The sequence below is a fragment of the Bufo bufo genome, chromosome 3 (genome assembly GCF_905171765.1).
Source record: "Bufo bufo chromosome 3, aBufBuf1.1, whole genome shotgun sequence".
Taxonomy (NCBI): Eukaryota; Metazoa; Chordata; class Amphibia; order Anura; family Bufonidae; genus Bufo; species Bufo bufo.
The window spans coordinates 695,971,122-695,994,768 of record NC_053391.1 but is presented as its reverse complement, the minus strand read 5'-3'; the positions used below and the strand labels follow the sequence as shown (position 1 = coordinate 695,994,768).

The 23,647-nt window shown below is 46.3% G+C and overlaps 3 protein-coding genes and 1 long non-coding RNA gene across 8 annotated transcripts in view; 2 read left to right on the top strand and 2 right to left on the bottom strand.

Moving 5' to 3' along the window:
• Nucleotides 1–23,647, top strand: part of LOC120996578 — a 625,207-nt gene that overhangs the window by 311,838 nt on the left and 289,722 nt on the right. The gene's annotated exons all lie outside the window — the stretch shown is intronic.
• The window catches only part of LOC120996580 (zinc finger protein interacting with ribonucleoprotein K-like), a 655,167-nt gene that overhangs the window by 461,301 nt on the left and 170,219 nt on the right, over nt 1–23,647 (bottom strand). The gene's annotated exons all lie outside the window — the stretch shown is intronic.
• The window catches only part of LOC120996583 (oocyte zinc finger protein XlCOF6.1-like), a 166,979-nt gene that overhangs the window by 139,251 nt on the left and 4,081 nt on the right, over nt 1–23,647 (bottom strand). For 3 of the 5 annotated variants that reach the window (XM_040426604.1, XM_040426605.1, XM_040426606.1), the window contains 2 exons: nt 22,665–22,725; nt 14,494–18,312 (listed from right to left, as the gene is read on the bottom strand). In XM_040426604.1, the coding sequence (XP_040282538.1) occupies nt 17,435–18,312; nt 22,665–22,725 (939 nt within the window). In that variant the 3' untranslated portion in view covers nt 14,494–17,434. Of the gene's footprint in view, nt 1–14,489; nt 18,313–22,664; nt 22,726–23,647 lie in introns of those variants that run through there. The other 2 variants (XM_040426607.1, XM_040426608.1) reach the window with 2 other exon arrangements.
• On the top strand, nt 839–23,550 carry LOC120996596. Its single transcript, XR_005777807.1, has 6 exons — nt 839–920; nt 9,311–9,583; nt 9,669–9,731; nt 20,813–20,868; nt 23,226–23,323; nt 23,427–23,550. It is a non-coding gene; the product is annotated as an uncharacterized LOC120996596 (long non-coding RNA).

The following is a 23,647-nucleotide window of genomic DNA, read 5'->3' as shown; positions in this document are numbered from 1 at the left end:
AAAAAACTGATGGATTTTAGATTTTTTTTTATATAGATATATAGCGAGATGGGAAATAAATGTCAAAAAAGGTAGAAAAAACATAAAATGTGATTTAAAGAAACTGACATTTAATTGATGAGAAGAATTTATAGATTTTATTTCAACAGAAACCAAAGCGACTGAACCCGAGGTCAGAACCACCAGACATCCAGAGCCCCCAGTCCTGCAGAGCATTGCATCTGTCTCCAGAGCCCCCAGTCCTGCAGAGCATTGCATCTGTCTCCAGAGCCCCCAGTTCTGCAGAGCATTGCACCTCATCGTCTCCACCCCCAGTCCTGCAGAGTATTGCATCTCACTGTGTTCAGAGCCCTCAGTCCTGCAAAGCATTGCACCTCATCATCTCCCCCAGTCCTGCAGAGCATTGCACCTCATCGTCTCCACCCCCAGTCCTGCAGAGTATTGCACCTCATCGTCTCCACCCCCAGTCCTGCAGAGTATTGCACCTCACCGTCTACAGAGCCCCTAGTCCTGCATATAATTGCACCTCACCGTCTCCACCCCCCCAGTCCAGAGTATTGCATCTCACTGTGTTCAGAGCCCTCAGTCCGGCAGAGCATTGCACCTCACCGTCTCCAGAGATCTCAGTCCTACAGAGCATTGCACCTCACTGTGGCCAGAGCTGGCAGTCCTGCAGAGCATTGTACCCGTACCTCACCTCGTCCTCTTTATATCCTGGCACACAGTGCCGACATCTGCAGCTGCACACAGCAGACTTCGTAACATTGCTCCTCCCACAGGGAAATCTGATCACGTGAGCATGACGTCATCACAGGTCCTCCCCCTACTACTAAATAGCAAAACGTCAAAAGGTCACGTGTCGTGCTGCAGTCACGTGGGTGTGGAGCTGGCGCGGGAGGAGGTAGCAGCAGGGAGCTGTGGTAATGGCCGCTTATAGACCTGGCGTACAGGAAAACGGGCCTCAGTTACCCATAGCAACCAATCAGATTCCACCTTCCATCTTTCAGAGCTCCTTTGGGAAATAAAAGGAGGACTGTGATTGGTCGCTGCAGGATCTGGCCAATTTTTTCCCTTTACACCAGGTTTGATAAATCATAGTCTTGTGATTAGTGTTGAGCAAACTTTTAAGAATCGCCTATGATATATTTTATTGTTTATTTTTACTATGGGGAGGGACCCAAGCGATTACTATGAACAGACCGCTTCCCCGATCTCTGCACAGGGAGGCTTTGGTCACAATTTAGCACAGCATCTGAGGGGTTAAATGTCTGCAGTCAGTGTTATCGCCGATCACAGACAGCCTTGGGTGTCTGCCATTTAAAACCGCAGATGCCTGGCTCCTATGGTGTCCACTGTGCTTGTGAACGGGCGTTCTCTGGACCCCTCTTCTGACATACATTTGCGATGCTGGTGGTGAGGAAGGGGTTACGCTTTCGATTTGCTGTTTTTGTTTTTTCAGACCCCCTTAGGGGACCTGTAACTGATCGTCCGGTGGCTTATACCACAGGCTGCCTGTGAAGCCGCGCCTCAGGGGCAGGGCTCATACACAGGAACGTGTGCCCGCCTTTTGCGAATCCGTCCACTTGAATGGGTCCGCGATCCGTAACATTCAGTCCGCACCGCAAAAAAAAAAGTGTTCTATTTCTTTGATTTGCAGAGGCGAGCACTGTCCGTGGCTTCTGCTCCTCGCCTCCGCACCGCTCCATATCATCTGCGGATTGTGGACCCATTCAAGTGTATTCGGGCGCGGGGCGCGCACGTCCGTGTGTATGAGCCCTCGGGGTCAGCAGGTAGTTTACTATGGGAGGCCATCCGTACAGCCCCTCCATTCTAGCTGCAGACTAGGAATAGGGTTGTACTGGGTATTGATACTTCCAATACCCAATCGATACTTTTGTCCCCAGATCGATCCGATACCAAGATTTGCTGTTCTCCGATACTGGGCAGTGGCGCTGCGCAGCCTGGTATCGCTTAGAGAACGTGGCACTGCGCAGCCTGGTATCGCTTAGAGAACATGGCACTGCACAGCCTGGTATCTCTTAGAGAACGTGGCACTGCACAGCCTGGTATCTCTTAGAGAACGTGGCACTGCACAGCCTGGTATCTGTTAGAGAACGTGGCGCTGCACAGCCTGGTATCGCTTAGAGAACATGGCACTGCACAGCCTGGTATCGCTTAGAGAACGTGGCCCTGCACAGCCTGGTATCTCTTAGAGAACGTGGCACTGCACAGCCTGGTATCTGTTAGAGAACGTGGCGCTGCACAGCCTGGTATCGCTTAGAGAACATGGCACTGCACAGCCTGGTATCGCTTAGAGAACGTGGCACTGCACAGCCTGGTATCTCTTAGAGAACGTGGCACTGCACAGCCTGGTATCTCTTAGAGAACGTGGCACTGCACAGCCTGGTATCGCTTAGAGAACGTGGCACTGCGCAGCCTGGTATTGCTTAGAGAACATGGCACTGCACAGCCTGGTATCTCTTAGAGAACGTGGCACTGCACAGCCTGGTATCTGTTAGAGAACGTGGCACTGCACAGCCTGGTATCTGTTAGAGAACGTGGCACTGCACAGCCTGGTATCGCTTAGAGAACGTGGCACTGCACAGCCTGGTATCGCTTAGAGAACGTGGCACTGCACAGCCTGGTATCTCTTAGAGAACGTGGCACTGCACAGCCTGGTATCGCTTAGAGAACATGGCACTGCACAGCCTGGTATCGCTTAGAGAACGTGGCACTGCACAGCCTGGTATCTCTTAGAGAACGTGGCACTGCACAGCCTGGTATCTCTTAGAGAACGTGGCACTGCACAGCCTGGTATCGCTTAGAGAACGTGGCACTGCACAGCCTGGTATCTGTTAGAGAACGTGGCACTGCACAGCCTGGTATCTCTTAGAGAACGTGAGACTGCACAGCCTGGTATCTGTTAGAGAACGTGGCACTGCACAGCCTGGTATCTGTTAGAGAACGTGGCACTGCACAGCCTGGTATCTGTTAGAGAACGTGGCACTGCACAGCCTGGTATCTCTTAGAGAACGTGGCACTGCACAGCCTGGTATCTCTTAGAGAACGTGGCACTGCACAGCCTGGTATCTCTTAGAGAACGTGAGACTGCACAGCCTGGTATCTCTTAGAGAACGTGGCACTGCACAGCCTGGTATCTGTTAGAGAACGTGGCACTGCACAGCCTGGTATCTCTGTGCCACCAATAAATATAATACTGGGGGGGGTGCTGTGCCACCAATAACTATAATACTGGGGGGGCGGTGCTGTGCCACCAATAACTATAATACTGGGGGGGGGCGCTGTGCCACCAATAACTATAATACTGGGGGGGGGCGCTGTGCCACCAATAACTATAATACTGGGGGGGGGACGCTGCGCCACCAATAAATATAATACTGGGGGGGGGGGGGGGGCTGTGCCACCAATAACTATAATACTGGGGGGGGGGGGAGAGCTGTGCCACCAATAACTATAATACTGGGGGGGGGGGGAGAGCTGTGCCACCAATAACTATAATACTGGGGGGGGAGAGCTGTGCCACCAATAACTATAATACTGGGGGGGGGGGAGCTGTGCCACCAATAACTATAATACTGGGGGGGGGGGGGTGCTGTGGTGCCACCAATAACTATAATACTGGGGGGAGGCGCTGTGCCACCAATAACTATAATACTGGGGGGGGGCGCTGTGCCACCAATAACTATAATACTGGGGGGGGGGGGGCGCTGCGCCACCAATAAATATAATACTGGGGGGGGCGCTGTGCCACCAATAATATAATACTGGGGGGGGGGGCGCGGTGCCACCAATAAATATAATACTGGGGGGGGCGCTGTGCCACCAATAATATAATACTGGGGGGGGGGGGGGCGCTGTGCCACCAATAAATATAATTAACCACTAAATACAAATATAGGCGGCAGGTGCATCACATCACCGGCGCCCAGCCTCAATGACCGGGAACGCCAATCCCTGTCAATTAACCCCTAATTGACGGAGTTCGGCGGGATTGGCGTTCCCAGTCATTACCGGCACCTGCCACGTACATTTGTATTTAGGCGGTAATTATATTCATCGGTGGCCAACAGCCCTCCCCTCCTCCTCATTTTTATAATTATTGGTGGTCAAAGGGCCCCCACCCTAAGTATCTTCATTGGTGGCAGCTTCTGATCGGAGCCCCAGCAGTGTAATCCTGGGGCTCCGATCGGTTACCATGGCAGCCAGGACGCTGCTGAAGCCCCGGTTTCCATGGTAACCTCCCTGCTGCTGTGTGCACAGAGCCCAGGGACAGTGTGACGTCCTAGTCACCATAAGGCCTTATTCACACGTCCGTTGTTTCTTTCCTGATCTGTTCCGTTTTTTGCGGAACAGATCTGGACCAGATCTGGACCTATTCATTTTCAATGGGTCCTGAAAAAAAATCAGACATTGAGCTGTCCGTTTTTTTTCAGGACCCATTGAAAATGAATGGGTCCAGATCTGATCCAGATCTGTTCAGCAAAAAACGGAACAGATCAGGAAAGAAACAACGGACGTGTGAATAAGGCCTTATAGAGCCGTCACAGGGGGAATGGGACAAGGGATGAAAGATCCAGGTTCTGGCCCCTAAGGGGGGAAATGGTTATTAAATAAAAATGTTAAAAGTTCAAATCACTCTCTTTCCCAATTTTACATATAAAAATTGTAGGTATCGCCACGCCTGAAAAAGTCTGGACTATTAAAATATTAAAAAATATCTCCTATGCGGTAAACGCCGTAACAGAATTTTTTTTTTTTTCCATTTTTTTAGTCACCTCGTCCTCACAAAAAATAGGATAGGACTATTGTATTATGGGCCGGACGGTCCATAAAATGCGGTATGCACGCGCTTTTTTGATATTTTTCTTTCGCGTGCTATCGAGTATTGCAATACTTTTTTATGTTATCAAAATTTAATAAAAATTTTAGTATTGTGACAACCCTAATATGGAGGTCGTCATTTCTGGTAGATTGTAGTTATAGGGAGGTCCTTCATGCAGCCCCTCCATTCTAGCTGTTGACCACTGACCTGACTAGAACGGAGTTGTTATATGGAGTAGGGTTGTTGCGGGTATCGAAATTTCGATACCCAATCGATACTTTTGTCCCGGTATCGATACGATACCGGGATTTCCATTTTTTCGATACTGGGCTGCACTGCTGCGCAGTCTCGTGTCTCTGAACACGAGCGCGCCGCTGTGAGCGCGCTCATGTTCCCTCAGCAGCACAGGGGAGAAGTAAGCAGTCTCTCCCTCCGCCCTGTGCCGCGCTGCCAATGAGGAGAGAGGGACGGGCGCACTGCGCCACCAATGATAGCAGGACTTTTCCTGGGTCCGGACTTTAAGTTAGCAGACTACATAGAGCGGCGCCCAGGGATCTCCCTGCACTTACTATTTATTATTCCTGGGGGCGCCGCTCCGTTCGCCCGCTGTGGCCCCCGTTACGGTCTCCTGCTCCGTATGCTAATTACTACTATCGGAGCGATGGGCAGGAGACATCTGCTTCTCTCCTGGGCGTCCCTTCTCCCTGGCCATGACGTTCTGCGCTGCGATTGGACAGCGCTACAGCCAGGGAGAAGGAACGCCCAGGAGAGAAGCGGATGTCTCCTCCCCATCGCTCCGATAGTAGTAATTAGCATACGGAGCAGGAGACCGTAACGGGGGGCCACAGCGGGCGAACGGAGCGGCGCCCAGGAATAATAGCTCTATGTAGCCTGCTTAACTTTTAATACAGGAGGCAGGTGCCAGCAGCAGAATCACATAGCCGGTGGGGAGCTGCGATCAGCGGCAGTTAACTCCTGAGGTGCCGCACCTGAGGGGTTAACTGCCGCTGATCTGGTGCCAGTACCCGCCTCCTGTATTAAAGATTAATTATCATTGGTGGCACAGTGCGCCCCCCCCCAGTATTAAAATCATTGGTGGCAGTGGCCACAGGGTCCCCTCCCCCTCATTGGTGGCAGTGGCAGCTTCTGATCAGAGCCCCAGCTGTGTAATACTGGGGCTCCGATCTGTTACCATGGCAGCCAGGACGCTACTGAAGCCCTGGCTGCCATGGTAACATCCTTGCTGCTGTCTGTACAGATCCCAGGTTCTAGCCCCTAAGGGGGGAAAAAGTTATTAAATCAACTGTAAAAAAAAAAACACACCAAGTACAAATCGCCTTTCCCATAAAATATATAAACAATAAATAAATAAACAGATCACATATCGCCACATCCGAAAAGTCCAAACTATTAAAATATTTTAAAAAAATCTATGCGGTGAACGCCGGAACAGAAAAAAAATAAATCAAAACTGCGATTCGTCATTTTTTAAAATGCGGAATGCACGCAACTTTTTTGGTGTTATTTTTTTTTGCGTGGTATCGAGTATCGCAATACTTTTTTTATGGTATCTAAATCGAATCTAAAATTTTGCATCGCAACAACTCTAATATGGAGGTTGCGCGCAGTCTGGTCACATTTTAGAAGCCGATGTGATCCGTTGTTTTGGCTTATTTTTTATTAGTAAGAGAAGTTTTGGGATCTCCTCCGAACGGCGTCTTCGCTCCAGCGGTCTGGTAGGAGTCGAGGTGGATTTAGACTGCCCGATTTTCAGGCACATTATCGGGAACAACTGATCGCGAAACGCTTGTTGATTGGGGGTGATCCTGTCTTTCGTGCAGGCACTCTAATAATCATTCCCGGGCAGAGGATCGTGTGGTCTAAACAGCGGCAATAGTGACCGCTCGTCCTCATACTGTGGACGCGCCCGCTGCCTGTAAATGTGATTGCCAGGAAGAAACGCCTCCTTCCCGACAATCGGCTGTTACATCGTACCGCGTAAACTCCGACATCAGAGGAGTAAAGTGTCATCTGCTTTTACCCGACGTAAAGTCCCGGCTGTGACGCGCTCCAGTAACCGGGTCTCCTCCTCGGCCGATGTGCCGGAGATCTGAACGCAGCCTCATCTCTATCACAGCAGGTCGCTATTGCATGGACATGCCGAAATAGCAGCACAGTGTCCAGATAGGTGCAGGTCCCACCTCTGGCCCCTGAAGTGAGGGAGAGCACGCTCCCCATTCATCGCTATTGGAGTTCCGAAAATAGGCAAGCAAATGCACTCGGCTATTTTCAGAAGTCCCGTAGTGGCAAACCATTGTATTTACCGCTATAGGACGGTTGAAAATAGCCGAGCCCGCTATTTTCCTAACACCCATAGTGGAGAACGAACGATGGCTGCTCTGTTCACTTTTGGGGGTCCCCTTCTGGAGAGAGGAGTGGGATCCACACCTAACTGACATTGATGGCAGATCTTACATGGAATTACCCCGTGTAGAAACTATTGGTACTTTATGCAAACTTGGTAATGCTTCATTCACACGTCCGTGGAACGCGGTCCGTGAGATACCTGCTTAGTGCAGGAGCGCACGGCGTCATTGGTTGCTAGGATGCCGTGCGCTTTGTGCCGCAGTACACTAATACATTCTTATGATCTATACGTAGATCTGCGGCACAAAGCGCACGGCGCCATAGCAACCAATGACTCCATGCGCTCCTGCACTAAGCAGGTATCTCACGGAACGCGTTCCACGGACGTGTGAATGAAGCCTGATGATTACGGATCAAGTCTCTCAGGTAACGGCAATTATTTATCACTTTGGATCCTTCCCAGGAATTAACTGTTAAAAGTCTATGGAAAATATGAAACGCAGCGCACACAAGCGTTTTTTTTTTGTTTTTTTTTAAATGCTCCTGTTCAAAAGTAGCATGCTGGAGCCGTGGACCTTTTTCACGGTACACACTGCCAAGAAGAAAACTCCAGTGGTAAGGCACGCTGTGGGAAAATGCCAGAAAAAAAAACACCGCAAAAATCGCAGTAAAAAACATAGGTGCCAAAAAAACACCAATACTTTCTCTGGTGTTTTTTTTAGGTGAAAAAAAAATATGCCATAAAAATTGACATGTGACGGAAGGAGCTGATCTGAAGATGTCCACAGACCTCAATACAATTAAGGATCCTACTGAAATTTAATTTTCATTCCAGCTTTAAGCTACATGCACACGACCGTTCCGTTTTTTGCTGTCCGCAAACAACGGAAGCCGCCCGTGTGCCTTCCGCAATTTGTGGAACGGAACGGGCGGCCCATTGTAGACATGCCTATTCTTGTCCGCAAAACGGACAAGAATAGGACATGCTATATTTTTTTTTGCGGGGCCACGGAACGGAGCAACGGATGCGGACAGCGCACAGAGTGCTGTCCGCATCTTTTGCAGCCCCATTGAAGTGAATGGGTCCGAGCCGCAAAAACTGCGGCTCGGATGCGGACCAAAACAACGGCCGTGTGCATGAGGCCTTATTGTTGTAAAAAAATGAAGAAGAGAAGAAAATCAAAACTTTCTCGTCCGACTGTTAAATTATAACCACAAACTACACACTGGAACCATAGAAATATGTTTAACTATAAAACTCAAAAGAGCGCCTGTCACCATATTATAGCATGCCTACTGCCTGGTAGATGTGAATTACTGCAATCTGATGTATGGTCGCAGCAAAATCCGGAGCTCGGAGCACTGGGGCAGGGCTAGCCCCTCAGAGCACCTCATCGCCTCCTCTTCGTCCCCTGTCGCTATTCCAATCAGGGCCTCTTAAAGGGAACCTGTCACCAGTTTTATGGTGTCCTAACTAAGGGCAACACAAATAAGTGACTGATTCTCTTAGCACAATGCTGGCTCACTTTCTGTAATTGACCCGGTCAATCTGCCAACATCTTGTATTGAAAAGCTCCAGCTGATAATGATGAGTCATGAATATTCATGAGCTCCTGACTCTCCCCGCCCACCTGCTGCTGAGTGACAGTTTGTTTCCATAGGAATCAGCAGCAGGTGGGCAGGGGAGTGGCTATAGCGCTGAATTAAATATACGCTGGACTCACTGACATCACGCTGGACTCAAATCAGCTCATTAGCATGCGGCATGTTTGTGTGTATATTATGAGGTAACCATCTGTCACACCAGTAAGTGAATACATCTAAGGCACTTTTTAGTAGTTAATGATTGTATATAATTAGTTAGATTATAATCAAATATCCACATGACGGGTTCCCTTTAAGGCTAGGCATCCTCACTGTTCAGATTCCTGGCACTGAAAATTTGCACTTGGGCCGGTAAGACTTCATCAGCGCGTGCGCAGTAGATCTCCAATCTGTCCTGAAAGAGAAGAATCTCCAAGTGGTGATCAGACAGGACCTATCTTTAACCAAATATTTTACTCATCGGCATACTGTAAATGTTTCTGTTATTTGCTGCAGGAAATGATCGGCGCTGATCTTGGAGTGGACGCCGCGTTCATCACCACCAGCTCTTAGATTACGTCAGAGCTTTTACTGTAAAAAAGCCTTTTATCACCGCTCTATAATCAGAAAGGTCCCCTCTTACCCGGTGACGTGAGGGGCTGGTGATTCTCAGTCATGACGTCCTTGTGTCTTTCTGACTCCTTCACAGAGAAATAGGCGGCGACAACCTGACACCTTTATAGGAACCTGACTACATGTCCCAGCAGCGCTCGCCTCGCTGGTCAGCAGGTCAGTGGTTCCTTGTGTCAGATACAACATATTATAATGCTGTCACTATACTAAGGTTTGGATTTATTTCACATCCCGCCTACAGGACAGATGAATGTACTTCATTTTGAGGTTTAACCAGTATTATTTTCTGATATAGTCCCTTCAGGTAAAGTTTCTTTGTGACATTTCTGATTAACGTTCAATTTAAAGTGATTGGGGAAGATCTACTAAGATGAAGTTTGATAAAGGAAGGACCTTCCTGAAACCAGTGTCCTCTAATGGGCTACCTGTCCTAAAACATTGTACTTGTCACCAGTCTGTCATCTGTTTTTCTTAAAGGCTATGTACACCTCAGGGGGCAGTTTATTATTGTTGCATTGTATTCCTTTTGAGCTCATAATTATTTTTCAATAGTTTTCTTTATTAAAAATGTTGAACTCCTTTCTCTGTACAGCCTCGAGATTCTCTGGTAGCAGGCTCTGTATTTTTACAGTTTCCCGTCAGGCAGGGAGCTGCTCTCTGATCTCTGCCCTTATATACAATCATTATAGATCAGTTATTATCTTAGTAGTTTAGAGATGAGGGTTATTTGATGATCAGCACTAAATGACCGTACCAGTCACACAGATGGACAGTTAATCCTTTGTGACAGAAGGGCTGAAAATTTTTAAATATCAAAAATCAATCAAAAAATTATTTTTAGCTCAAAATGAATAAAATGCTATCATAAAAAAGGCTTAGAGGGATTTGTAGATTTCAAAAGGTTGCAGCTTATAAATCTGTAAATTAGGGATGAACGTCTCATTAGCAGGACTTGGGCTGTCCCCGCAGGTGAAGAATGCCCACCTGCCCATTGATTCTAGAGCAGAACCCGTCCATGTGCTGCTGCCACACTTCTGGATAGTGGCACAAGTGCAGTCACTGCTCCCGAAGCCAGATTTGAGCTTCAGTGCCCTGCCCAGATTGTCAGGGCCAAGGTACGTAGATGTCCAGCCCTGTCAATTAACAGGCAGGTGGGTGCTTCTTCATCTGTGGGGACAGCCCCTCATAGGTGAAGAAGGCCTGCTAACGAGATGACTCCATCCCTACTGTAAATAAAACTTCATGTTACACTGAACTCTTAAAGCCTTTCAAATTTTTGAGGAGGTTGAAGATAATCTCTCACTATACCATCGATGTCCCAGCCTAGTAAGGATTCGTTATATGGAAACTCGGACTGAGACATCACTCTTGGACCCTGTATGAAAAGATGGGTGCGCTGATGTAGTAAGGTTCACCCCCTCTTCATCTTTGTGGATCAAAGAAGACTCTACCTAAAACTGAAAGTGTGGAGCCATTGTATTGTCCACGTGCTATCTATGTTTCAAAAACAAGTCACTGTGATCCCAATTGATGGGACTGTAAATGTCACCCTATTGGCAGCGTATGTGCTTTTTGCTAAAACAACAGTTAAAAGGAAACTTGGGACTACAGTATTGATGGCCTATCCTAAAAGGGAGTGATTTGTTATTTTTTGTTGTTGTGGACAACACCTTTAATTTAGAAATCCATGATGACAGCCTATTAAGTATTCAGATTAACAACCCCCTATAGTTTCCATAATAATCTTTATTTGTACAGCACCAACATATTCCACAGCTATTTACAATCGGGGGGTTCATGTACAAACCTCATAAATTACATGGCCACAAGCAAGTCAACAATTTTAGAAGAAGAGGAGTGAAGGTCCTGCAAGAGCTTACAGTCTATGAAGAGATAGGGGTTACACAAAAGGTAAAAAGTTGCTTGGGTTTTGTACAGTGGCCCGGCCATCTTAACTCAATAGGGGATATAAAGCTGCATGAGCTGTCGCCAGCCGAAATCTGTAGAGCTTCTGAGTGCAGGCGGTGGGGTGGACATTGTTTGAGGATGGATCAGGTTCAGAAGAATGATGTTGAAGAGGGAGTGAATGGAGAAGAGTTAGATTACGGGATGTGATAGACCACCCTAAAAAGATGTGTTTTTAGGGAGCGCCTAAAACCGTGGATGTTGGGAATTAGCCTAACTGCTTGGGGTCGGGCATTCCAGAGAACTGGTGAAGCTCAGTAGAAGTCTTGGAGATGGGAGTGAGGGGTACAGATTATGGTGGATGTTATTTGTAAATCATTGACGGAATGGAGAACGCAAGGTGGCAGACATATGAGGGAGGAGATGTAGGGGTCGCAGCACTGGAGAGCTTTGTGGGTGAGAATGAGCACTTTGAATTCTGTATGAGCAACCAGTGCAATGACTATCACAGGGCGGAGGTATCGGAGTAGTGACTGGTACAGGGCGGAGGTATCGGAGTAGTGACTGGTACAGGGCGGAGGTATCGGAGTAGTGACTGGTACAGGGCGGAGGTATCGGAGTAGTGACTGGTACAGGGCAGCGGCATCTGAGTAGTGACTGGTACAGGGCAGAGGCATCTGAGTAGTGACTGGTACAGGGCAGAGGCATCTGAGTAGTGACTGGTACAAGGCGGAGGCATCGGAGTAGTGACTGGTACAGGGCGGAGGCATCGGAGTAGTGACTGGTACAGGGTGGAGGTATCGGAGTAGTGACTGGTACAGGGCAGGGGCATCGGAGTAGTGACTGGTACAGGGCGGAGGTATCGGAGTAGTGACTGGCACAGGGCGGAGGCATCGGAGTAGTGACTGGCACAGGGCGGAGGCATCGGAGTAGTGACTGGCACAGGGCGGAGGCATCGGAGTAGTGACTGGCACAGGGCGGAGGCATCGGAGTAGTGACTGGTACAGGGCGGAGGTATCGGAGTAGTGACTGGCACAGAAGGACGTGCCTAGCTGCTTCATTCAGGTTGGATTGGATGGGGGAGAGTTTGTTGAGGGGAAGGCAATTAATAATGAGCTACAGTAATTGAGACGAGAATGGATCCGGGTAACAGTGAGAGTTTTCGTCGTTTCCACAGCAAAAAAAGGGCGAATTCTAGAGATGTTTTCGAGGTGCAGACGGCATGAATGGGCAAACGATTGAATATAGGGAGTAAAGGAAAGATCAGTGTCAAACATAACACTGAGACAGCGGGCATGCTACCTAAGAGTCATGGTAGTGCCACACACTCTGAGATATCAGGTTTAGATAGATTAGTAGATGGTGTAGATACTTACTAACATTTAGAAATCTCCTTATTACTAAATTCTGACATATTGAAAGAGTTTAGTGCATGTGCAGCTCAGGCCCTATCACATCATCTCTACTGTTTGTATTTCTTTTATTCCAATCCTAATGGGTCCAGTATCACCAAAAGAGTCCATTTTAATCATCAACTGGGTTGGACCAAGTCTTTGAAGAAAGTTAATGATGCCCATTTGTCTTCAACCGCTGGAATACTCACAGGTTGTGGTCATGTCCTGTTTGCTGAAAAGGATTTTCTGAACACCGGTTCAGCTGATAACTTCTTGCATCAGGCATTAATGATCTGGTATGGCACACCCGGAGAAATTCTTGGGGCTGTGGTTTCTGTCAATGGAGTACCTCTCCTAGAACCTATCCTTTCTGCTACTGTGCCCATGCATCTGCATATAGCGGGGAAAATCTAAATTCTACTTTCTCCTAGAATCCATTAGTCCTCGTTACTGTGGCCTCGTTTTCATAGTCCATTGGGACAACTGTCAGGTCCTGAGTTGAGGATTCCCATGTCACTTACACTGTGTGGCTACAGTTCTGCCTGGCTGTAGGCCCCAAGTCCCGAAAACCTCCAGGGACTGCCTCCATCCTATGCCAGTTATGCAGATCTGTTCAACCAGAAGGAGAACTAGACTTTGCCACCTCATCGGTCATATGATTGTCCCACTGATCTACTGCATGTAACTACTCCCCAATGTGGCTGTAATTTTTTGTGGTCTCTGCCAGAGGCTCAAGCCATGTCGGACTACATTAAGGCACACCTAGAGAGAGGATTCATCTGCATATCCTCCTCCCATGCTGGAGCTAGCTTTTTCTTTGTCAAAAAGAAGAATGGTCCTCTTCCATGCACTGACTATCTAGGTCTGAACAAAATAACCTCTACCATTGATTTCTGTACCTTTTCATAGGATCCATGGGGTTAGGATCTTTAAAGATCATCTCCGAGGAAGGTATAACCTGACACACATTTATGAAGGCTATGAATGGAAGACAGGTTTTAACACCCATGATGGCTCTTACCGCATCATGACTTTTGGCCCAAGCTGTCTTCCAGAAGTTTGTAAATGATCTCTTCCCTGATCTGCTCTACATCTGTTTGGTGGTATATTTTGATCTACTCCCCTGATTTGCAGTCTCATCAGAAGCATGTATGTGTTGTGTTTTGGGAGAATAGGCTCCATGCTGAATTTGAGAAGTGCTTCTTTGAAAAAAGTACTGTATGTTCCTTTCCTAGGCCATGTGATTGCCTTAAGAAGTTTGTCTGCGGTTCTTGACTGTCCCTTTCCACAGGCCCAAATAGCCATCTAGCAGTTCTTGGGAGTTGCTAATTTTATAGGCAATTTATCCCACATGTTTTAGCTTATCTCTGCTCTCACCAAGTAGGGAGTGAATGCCGATGAATGGACACCTGAGGCCAGAACTTCATTCCAGCCTATTAAACAGGCTTTCTCCCCAGCATCCATCTTGCATCTTCCTGATGTCACCAAACAAGTCGTCCTTTAGGTGGATGCCTCCTCCTTGGGTGCTGGAGAAGAGTTCCTTGGATAAGACAGTTACTTGTGCTTTATTCTCCAAGTGCTTCACCTCTGCTGAATGTAATTATTCCATTGAAAACTGCAAGCAAGCTGCTCTGGAGGAGTGGAAACCTCTTATAGAGGGTGCCAGTCACTGAACACAAGAATCTGACATGTCTCCAGATTGCCAAATGACTGAATCTTTGTCAATCCAGGAGTTTTTTTTTATTTTTTGCATGCTTCAACATGGCGGATGCCCTATCACAGTCCTTTGACCCAACAGGTCAGATGGTGGAGCCTCGACACATCATTGACCCAGCCCTAATTACCTTTATAGCTCCTGTCTTGGTTAAGGACATTCCCTTAGTTAAAACATTTTTCCAAATGACCAAGAAAGTGCACATCCTTGCTTGAATCTGGCTCGACACTATTGGTGGTGTACACTTTCGCGGGACATAATGTTGCCTCCTGTATCACAGGTCAAAATAACAAGTTCTCTTGACATAAGCCTGCAGGACTACTTCTCTCTTTGCCTGTTCCAGATGCCCTGTGACAACATATCACTATAGACTTTATTAAGAACCTGTCTATCCTCTGGATATACAGTGATCTGGGTTGTTGTAGATTGTTGTTTCAAATGGTTCATTGTGTTACTCATTCCAGCCTTCCTCTAATCATCATGGCAATCTGTTCATCAAGCACATCTTCCATCTGCATGATTTGCCTCAACACATTGCTTTTAATTGAGAAGTTCAGTTTATGTCCAAGTTCTGGAAGTCTCTTTGTAGGTTGCTGGATTTCAGGTTGGACTTCTTTTCAGCATACTGCCCTCAGTCCAATGGGATGGTAGGATAAATTAATCAGGTACTGGAGAATTACCAACGTCTTTTAATTTCTTCTCGTCACAATGATTAGGTGTCTTTTTTTTTTTGTTTTCCTGGGACAAGTTCTCATCTAACAATGATTCGGGGAGCCAATTGACAGGTCAGCATTCTTCATGGTGCATGGATTACAGCCATGAATTCTTCCTATCGCAGTTTCCTCTGAGGTACCGGCTGCAGAATCTAGCCTCACAGATTCCGTCCAGATCTGACAAGTGACTAAATCTTCCCTGATCCAGGCCACTGTTTACATTAAGAGATCTGCACACTGGAAATGCAGACCACCATTGCCCTTCTTCTCTCGTGACAAAGTCTGGTTGTCCTCCAAAAACATCTGGCTTAACATACCCAGTTGTAACTTTGCATTCTGCTTCCTGGGTCCTTTTGAAGTTTTATACTAGATGAACCTAGTCTGCTAAAAATTACACCTTCCGTATTTTCTATGTATTCCCAATTACTTCCATGTTTCCACCTCGTCAACCGCTTTTGCAGATTTTCAGTTGGTCCAGAGGATTAGCTTGAGGTAAAAGGTATCCTTGGTGTTAAGAAGGTTGGAAGAACATTCTACTTGGTGGACTGGAAGGGATTTGGTCCTAAAGAGAGTTCTTAGGAACCCACTGAGAACATCAAGGCTTTAGCCCTTCTTAGAAGATTTTTTTTATACAGTCTTGACCAAAGAAGAGGCGGTATAAGGGGGGAGGGTACTGTAGTGCTAGTTGGCACAGTGATCTGTGTCTGCCGGCTTCTCCCTCCTGCTTGGCAGAGTTCTCCCTGCTCTATGTGAGACTGACCTGACTTCTCACTTCCCGGCTGCTGTCCTATCTCTAGGTTTTAAGAGTCAGCAGTCGTGTCTTACTTTGTCTCCTGGAAATGGATTATTTAAGTCACATTTCATGTTCAGGGGTTAGGAGAACCACTGAACATATCCCAAGCGTTGACAGACAAGACTTCCGGACATAGAGTAGACAAATGAAGCGCTTTATTAAACATCGGAACAAAACAAACTGAACATAGGGAACAGTGCAGACCTAGTCTCACCTGACCACTATCCCTACCTGCTTGGACGATCTGTCCTAAACAACAGCCCCTATGCCGGCTAAGTGCAGGGACCTAGTCCAAGAACCCGCAGATATAACTGTAGGGACCTGTTCACACATCCGTAACCCAAGCGTGCCAAACAGACACGAATCAAGATCACAAGAATGGAATCCGGATCAAGGCATAAACTGGAACCCATGCTGATCAGGATACAGTCACGGAGAATGGCGTTCACAGATAGAATAAACATAATAAGACATGTCAGACATCGATGAACAATCAGGCTGACCACACAAGTCACAAACACTCTGGTCAGGACAGCAAGCACCCTGCACACAGCTTTCCTGGAGACAGAAAACAGAATGATCTCTCAGGCATCAGCTGATGGTATATCAGGTCATGGTATATCAGTAATGTCACAGAAACAGGGCTTATATTTCTTTTTTTCTTGAAGACATTTCGCTAGTCAGCCGACGGACCTCCTCAGCTAGAATTGCTTTCTTATTCTAAGAGAAAAAGCCAGTTGGATGACTAAGTCTTTAAAATAATAATAATACAAGTCCTGTTGCTCTGACTTATTACTGCTGATGTAAAAGTTTAGATCTGGAAACTGAAAATTCTAAAGTGAATGGTTCATGCAAGAAAACCTACCGCTATGTCTACATTAAAGGAGAAAAAAATACAAAAATTGCTTGAAAGGGAGCAGCCTCGCAACATAATGGAAGTGAATGAGCTCGCTTTGCGCCCCACAAGTTATAACCACAGCCAGAGAATTGCAAAACATACAGCAGTGTTGGTTTTTTGCAATTGTCAGATCGCAGTAACGTGCAGGTCACAATGTAAACCCAATTAATTTTATTACTTACAAATCGTCAGCGCTACATTGTGATCTGGGCTGCAGCGAAACAAGTCGTGGCGTAGCCCTATCCGAATCCTTACGAAACCTACTTGATAACAGGGGTCACATAGTTGTGGATACTGACATTTCTGATATAAATACTGGTAACAGTTTACCGTGGAAAATCATTCTCATTGTTCCAACATGAACCTCTGTAACTCCACTTACTAGAGTTTTCTGTTCCAGGGACAGTCATCCATGATGATTCTGGCCTTTAACACACAATAACCATCACTGAGATCTTATCTAATATCTCTGTTAAGCAGTAATGGTTTTCCGTATCGTAGCAAGAAGTTTGTTTTACAGCAGAAGACATCCTGAAGCAACAGGTCCTACAATGGAGCTCCACACCTACCGCATTCCTACAATCTGAACATTAACAGGTTTTCTCCTCTGTGTGAATTCTCTGATGTCTTACAAGATGTATTATCTGGCTAAAACATTTCCCACAATCTGAGCAAAAATATGGCTTCTCCTCTGTGTGAACGCTCGACTGTTCTGTGTGTACATTTTTATAGGTAAAGCACTCCGCAAACTCTGAACATGAAAACGCTCTCTCCCCTGTGTGACTTCTTTGATGTTCCACAAGAGCTGATTTCTGGGTAAAACATTTCCCACATTCAGGACATGAAAATTGCTTCTCCCCTGTGTGACTTTTGTGTTGTCTCTCAAGATTTGATTTGTGCATAAAATTTTTCACACATTTGGCACATGGAAAAGGCTTCTCCCCTGTGTGAATTCTCTCATGTTTAGCAAGAGCTGATTTAAAGGCAAAACATTTTCCACATTCAGGACATGAAAATGGCTTCTCCCCGGTGTGAATTCTCTGATGTTTAACAAGAGCTGATTTATAGGTAAAACATTTCCCGCATTGAGTACATGAAAATGGCTTCTCTCCTGTGTGAGTTAGCTGATGTTTCACAAGAGTAGATTTCCGGGTATAACACCTTCCACATTGAGGACATGAAAATGGCTTCTCTCCTGTGTGAGTTAGCTGATGTTTTACAAGAGTTGATTTCCGGGTATAACATTTCCCACATTCAGGACAAGAAAATGGCTTCTCTCCTGTGTGAAATCTTTTGTGTCTCACAAGATCTGAGTGACTTCTAAAAGAGTTTCCACATTCTGAGCATGAAAATGGCCTTTCATCTCTGGGAATTTTTTCATGTGTGGGAAGATTAGATTGATTATCTTCTACTTCATAACAGGGAGATGAAGTGATATATTCATGGGACCCTCTTGGACTGTCTTCACCTGGAAAAGAAAAAACTTTTTCAGAAGCAAAAGATTTGATATTTTGTCATTTCTATGTGATAAATCTATACAATGTGCAAGATACCTCACTGGACAAAGCAAGCTCCATAAAGGCATTTTATGTGCTATACTTATTACATCTCCCTTCAGAAGTCTTTTTTTTTTTTCCTAAACTAAATAACCCACAATGTGATCATCTTTCTGGGTACTTTAGTCCACTCATTCCATTTATTTCTTTAATTCCCCACCTTTGAACTCCCTCTATAGCTCTGCTATATCGATCTTGTGCACAAGTGGCCTTGGCAACTGCCTGACACTGCTTGCCACAGTTTATGATGAACTAAAATTTATTTTCCATCAATTAATGCACAAGAAAACCAGACATAACAATATCACAAGCAGAAATTAGGGAGGTTAGCCTTTAAAGGTTGCGCAGACTAGGTGCAACATTAATGCTGACTTGTAGTCCTAAAGGTAGATGCACCGAAGCCGTTGGTGCCAATGGGGTAGAAGAGAGTAATAACAGCAGTAGAAAGTCCTACGTGTGTACTAGACACTAGGGACCAGATTTATCATAGACCCGCGGTTTATGCCAGTCTATGATAACCAGGCACTCTGCACCTAATTTATGACTAGCCCAACGCAGCATCCAGCAGTCTGTGAGCCTACACTGATATCTACCATGACCCCTGGTGCACCAAGAAGGAGTTGTTTGAATAAAACTTTCTATGTGTGAATGTAATGATGATATATGTAAGTGATTACAATACCAGAGCAAAAGGAGAAGTTTATTGGGGGACCCTTCCAGATGTTCCCATAACTGCTTTATTTGGCGATAAATCTGGTGACCTGGCAGGCCGAAGAAGTGTTGTAATTCGGTGGAGAAATTTCTGGGAAATCCTACTAGAAAATGTCAGCTGCGAGCCCTGGCATAAGAGACAACACAGGTGGTTGCAAGATGTCCTGCGCATATTGCTGAGCTGTTAGTGTCCCACGTATCACTATTAGGGATGACCAGCTGTTGCGTGTGATGGCTCCTCAGATCATTACACCATTGGGGCATTATGTCGCTCAACAGCTAAGGCAGGATTAAAGTTCTTGCCTCCATATTTGATCCCGACTGTCATCATATTCCAAACAGAACCTGGCTTTGTCACTAAAGACGATAAGGTTCCAGTACTTGGCAGTCCAGGTTTCTTATTCACCACACCACTGAAAACAAATGTGATGATGGCTGGCTGTCAATGGCAGGACATGTAATGGGCACCAAGACAGCAAATTTTCCATTAAGTTCCTGGAAATGGTCAGTGCAGAAACAGGGGATTGTAATGAAATGGCTGCCTGTGTCTGGATGGTGGAAAACAAAACCGTGGGAGATGCTCATGCTTTTCAGCGGATCAAATGATCCTCTCTACTGGTGTCTGTCTGCACCGTCCAGAACCTGTTCACTGTGTGCGCCCTCACGTAACCACTACTCCACCACTTCCTAACAGCTAGGTCAGAAGGGCCTAGATGACGTGCAGTTCATCGACACGACCATCCTGCTTCTATCAGCCCAGTAAGGTGCCCCTATCTCAAGGTCTGTCAACTGGGCAAAATGTCTTCAAGTATGTCGTAGAGCCATGTGTAGCAGTCAACAGTCTCTCACCAAGAGGTACACTACCCAAAGCATGCCAAGCTTTGCAGAAATCCGACCCTTCTATCGGGGTATGTTATTTTTATAAAAGTGATGTCCCCTTTTCATTCTGAGGGACAAAGCCTTTTAATTAAACATAAATGTGAAATATTTTTTTTATAATCCAACTTTAGCTGTTGAAAGTTTGCCAACCTTTTATCCAGACTTATATGGCTCCGATCAGGATGCATGAGCTCAGCTGGTTTGCGAGACAACATTGAGTGCGGTGCTGCCTCCCGGGAGGATAAATGTGCGGGCAGTGGGGATGCTTCCAGTGATAGGATTACCTTCATGCCTTGTGGGGACTCCTTATCACCGGTCCACACAGAATGCGAGGCTGTGAATCGAAACAGTCCACCTCTGTGCACGACTGCACCCCACTGGTTTGAATCTATGCTTCATATTTAGAATTTTCAAGGACTCTTTCTTCCAGTTGTTGTGTGGACACGTAGTAGGAGTTTAGAAGGGAGTCCTAACTGTTAGTCGCGTGCCGTGAAAGTGAAGGTTACTTCAATAACTTGAATTCTTCACGTCTAGAGCTGAACGGTACGTTCGTATTTTATGTGTTGGTGAGATGTACCTCTGAAAGCTCTCCCTGCCCACAGGTTGTATATAATTCAGTGTACTCTGTTTTATATCAGTACTGTGTTGTCTCTGATACTTGAAAACAGGTCCATTTGTGCCCTGAAATGTGATGTATGGGAGACCTATTAATGATAAAAGAGCTTGTGGAATCATTTTCCTATTGTCCACTGCTCCACTCGAGAAGTGCGCATGTCCCGGCAGCCCTAGTGTCTAGTACTTACATAGAACTTTCTATTGCAGGCACTTTTCCATGTCCGCTTTACCCAGTGTCTTCCTGTTTGGTATGGTGACAAGAGGTATGTACTGGTGACATGCATTTTCACTTCCTTTGGGCGTAGGTTTACTTTTATCAGTATTAAACCTCATTTGCTGCTTCTCTGCCTGAGCCTCCAACCTAACGTTAGAATGTCTGCTTTTGTGTTACTTTATGCAGTTTAGTATAATCTGCAAATAGGGTCCAAAACTGACCCCTGAGGTACCCCACTAGTGATAGTGACCCCTCCAATACTGACCCCTGTGGTACCCCACTAGTGACGGTGACCCCTCCAATACTGACCCTTGTGGCACCCCACTAGTCACAGTGACCCCTCTAATACTGACCCTTGGGGTACCCCACTAGTGACAGTAGTCCCTCCAATACTGACCCCTGTGGTACCCCACTAGTGACGGTGACCCCTCCAATACTGACCCTTGTGGCACCCCACTAGTCACTGTGACCCCTCTAATACTGACCCTTGGGGTACCCCACTAGTGACAGTAGTCCCTCCAGTACTGACCCCTGTGGTACCCCACTAGTGACAGTGATCCCTCCAGTACTGACCCCTGTGGTACCCCACTAGTGACAGTGATCCCTCCAGTACTGACCCCTGTGATACCCCACTAGTGACAGTGATCCCTTCAGTACTTGTTCCTGTGGTACCCCACTAGTGACAGTGATCTCTCCAGTACTTGTTCCTGTGGTACCCCAATAGTGACAGTGACCCCTCCAATACTGACCCTTGTGGCACCCCACTAGTGACAGTGGCCCCTCCAATACTGACCCTTGTGGCACCCCACTAGTGATAGTGACCCCTCCAATACTGACCCCTGTGGTACCCCACTAGTGACCCCTCCAATACTGACCCCTGTGGTACTCCACTAGTGACTGTGACCCCTCCAATACTGACCCCTGTGGTACCCCACTAGTGACGGTGACCCCTCCAATACTGATCCTTGTGGCACCCCACTAGTCACAGTGACCTCTCTAATACTGACCCTTGGGGTACCCCACTAGTGACAGTGGTCCCTCCAGTACTGACCCCTGTGGTAGCCCACTAGTGACAGTGATCCCTCGGGTACTTGTTCCTGTGGTACCCCACTAGTGACAGTGATCCCTTCAGTACTTGTTCCTGTGGTACCCCACTAGTGACAGTGATCCCTCCAGTACTTGTTCCTGTGGCACCCCACTAGTGACAGTGACCCCTCCAATACTGATCCTTGTGGCACCCCACTAGTCACAGTGACCCCTCTAATACTGACCCTTGTGGTACCCCAATAGTGACCCCTGTGGTACCCCACTAGTGACAGTGATCACTCCAGTACTTGTTCCTGTGGTACCCCACTAATAACTGTGACCTCCTTTAATACTGATTACATTCTCAGATTACATCAATGGGCTGTTCATAACCACCCTCTGTTTTGTATCAGGGCGACAGGTACCTACCCGCATATACACATTTCCTCAGTCCAAGTTTAATATATACTAATTTCTTATGCAGAACAACATACTTTGGAAAAATCAAGATAAATGACATGTATTTGAGGAAGACATTTTTCTTGACTTCCTATGAGTTACCCCATTGATAAACACATGGCCAGTCCATACGGTATAGCTCCAGCCTGAAATGACCGAGAAGAGAAAATCTAAAATAATATTCCTCTGATCCTTATGGACATCACTGATCCACCTCACTGGACTAGGAACTCTGGAAAGATCAGCCGGGATCTACCCCATATACATCTCCTCTGTCAGAGGAGGGAGAAGGTTTCCTGTAAACTCAGCCTGCAATGTATAAGGGCAGAAGAAAACCCAGGATTTATGAAAGGCTCTTACCAGTCGCTGACACTGATGTGGGGTTCTCCAGGCCACTCGTCCTTCCACTTCCATCACTTTCCTGCAAGGATCACACATGAAGGACATGAGAAACAAGAAAAGGAACCCTAGTTTATCTTATATCCAGGAGGTCAAACCCCCAGAAGATATCTCCCAATCTGTCCTGAAAGAGCAGGATCTCCTCAAGTGTTGATCAGACTGGAACAACATTCAACTAAATATTTTACTCATGACAATAAATGTTTCTGTTATTTTGCTGCAGGAAATGATCGGCGCTGATCTTAGAATGAACGCTGTTTTCATCATCACCATCGTCTTGTGGCGAGGTCTCAAAAGAAAAGAAACACCCATAAAGAATGAAGCTGTAGGGGATAACCTATTAGGCCATTTCACCAACATGGTGGCCAACTTGAATCCCACCATCTTGGATTCAACTTAAATGGAAGGCAGTTGTGTGACACGTCAAACTGGTAGAGAATTACACCAGAAATCCAACAGTGTCCATCATGATAATGTAAGTTTATTCAATCCCATGTTAAAACAGTTATGTTTCTCGTACAGGTGTCAAGTATGGTGTCATCCCAAGTAGAATGTGTTGCAGTCATCCTCATCTCCAGTGAAAGAAGGTCGAGTCGTCCTCCATCAGGTGCTTGAATTTTGTAAGGATGCCATATTAATAGTTGTTGCTGTTGTGACACTGGTAGTGGTTTTTGGTCTAGTTTTTGGTTTATTGGTAACAAGCTGTTTCTCTGAATTTGACAGCTGGCAATCTACCTTCTCATGGGAAAAACTGAAGCTGAATCCAAGATGGCGTCATTCAAGATGGCCTCCACATAGCCTAACAATTTGTATCTAAAATTTTATCACTGTCCATCATAAACCATTTGTTGCCAGGACCGACCACAGCCACCAGCAATATCCTCACATAGAGCGTCTACTTCACCAGTCGAAAGCTTCATTACATCAACCTATAGAGGGCTTAC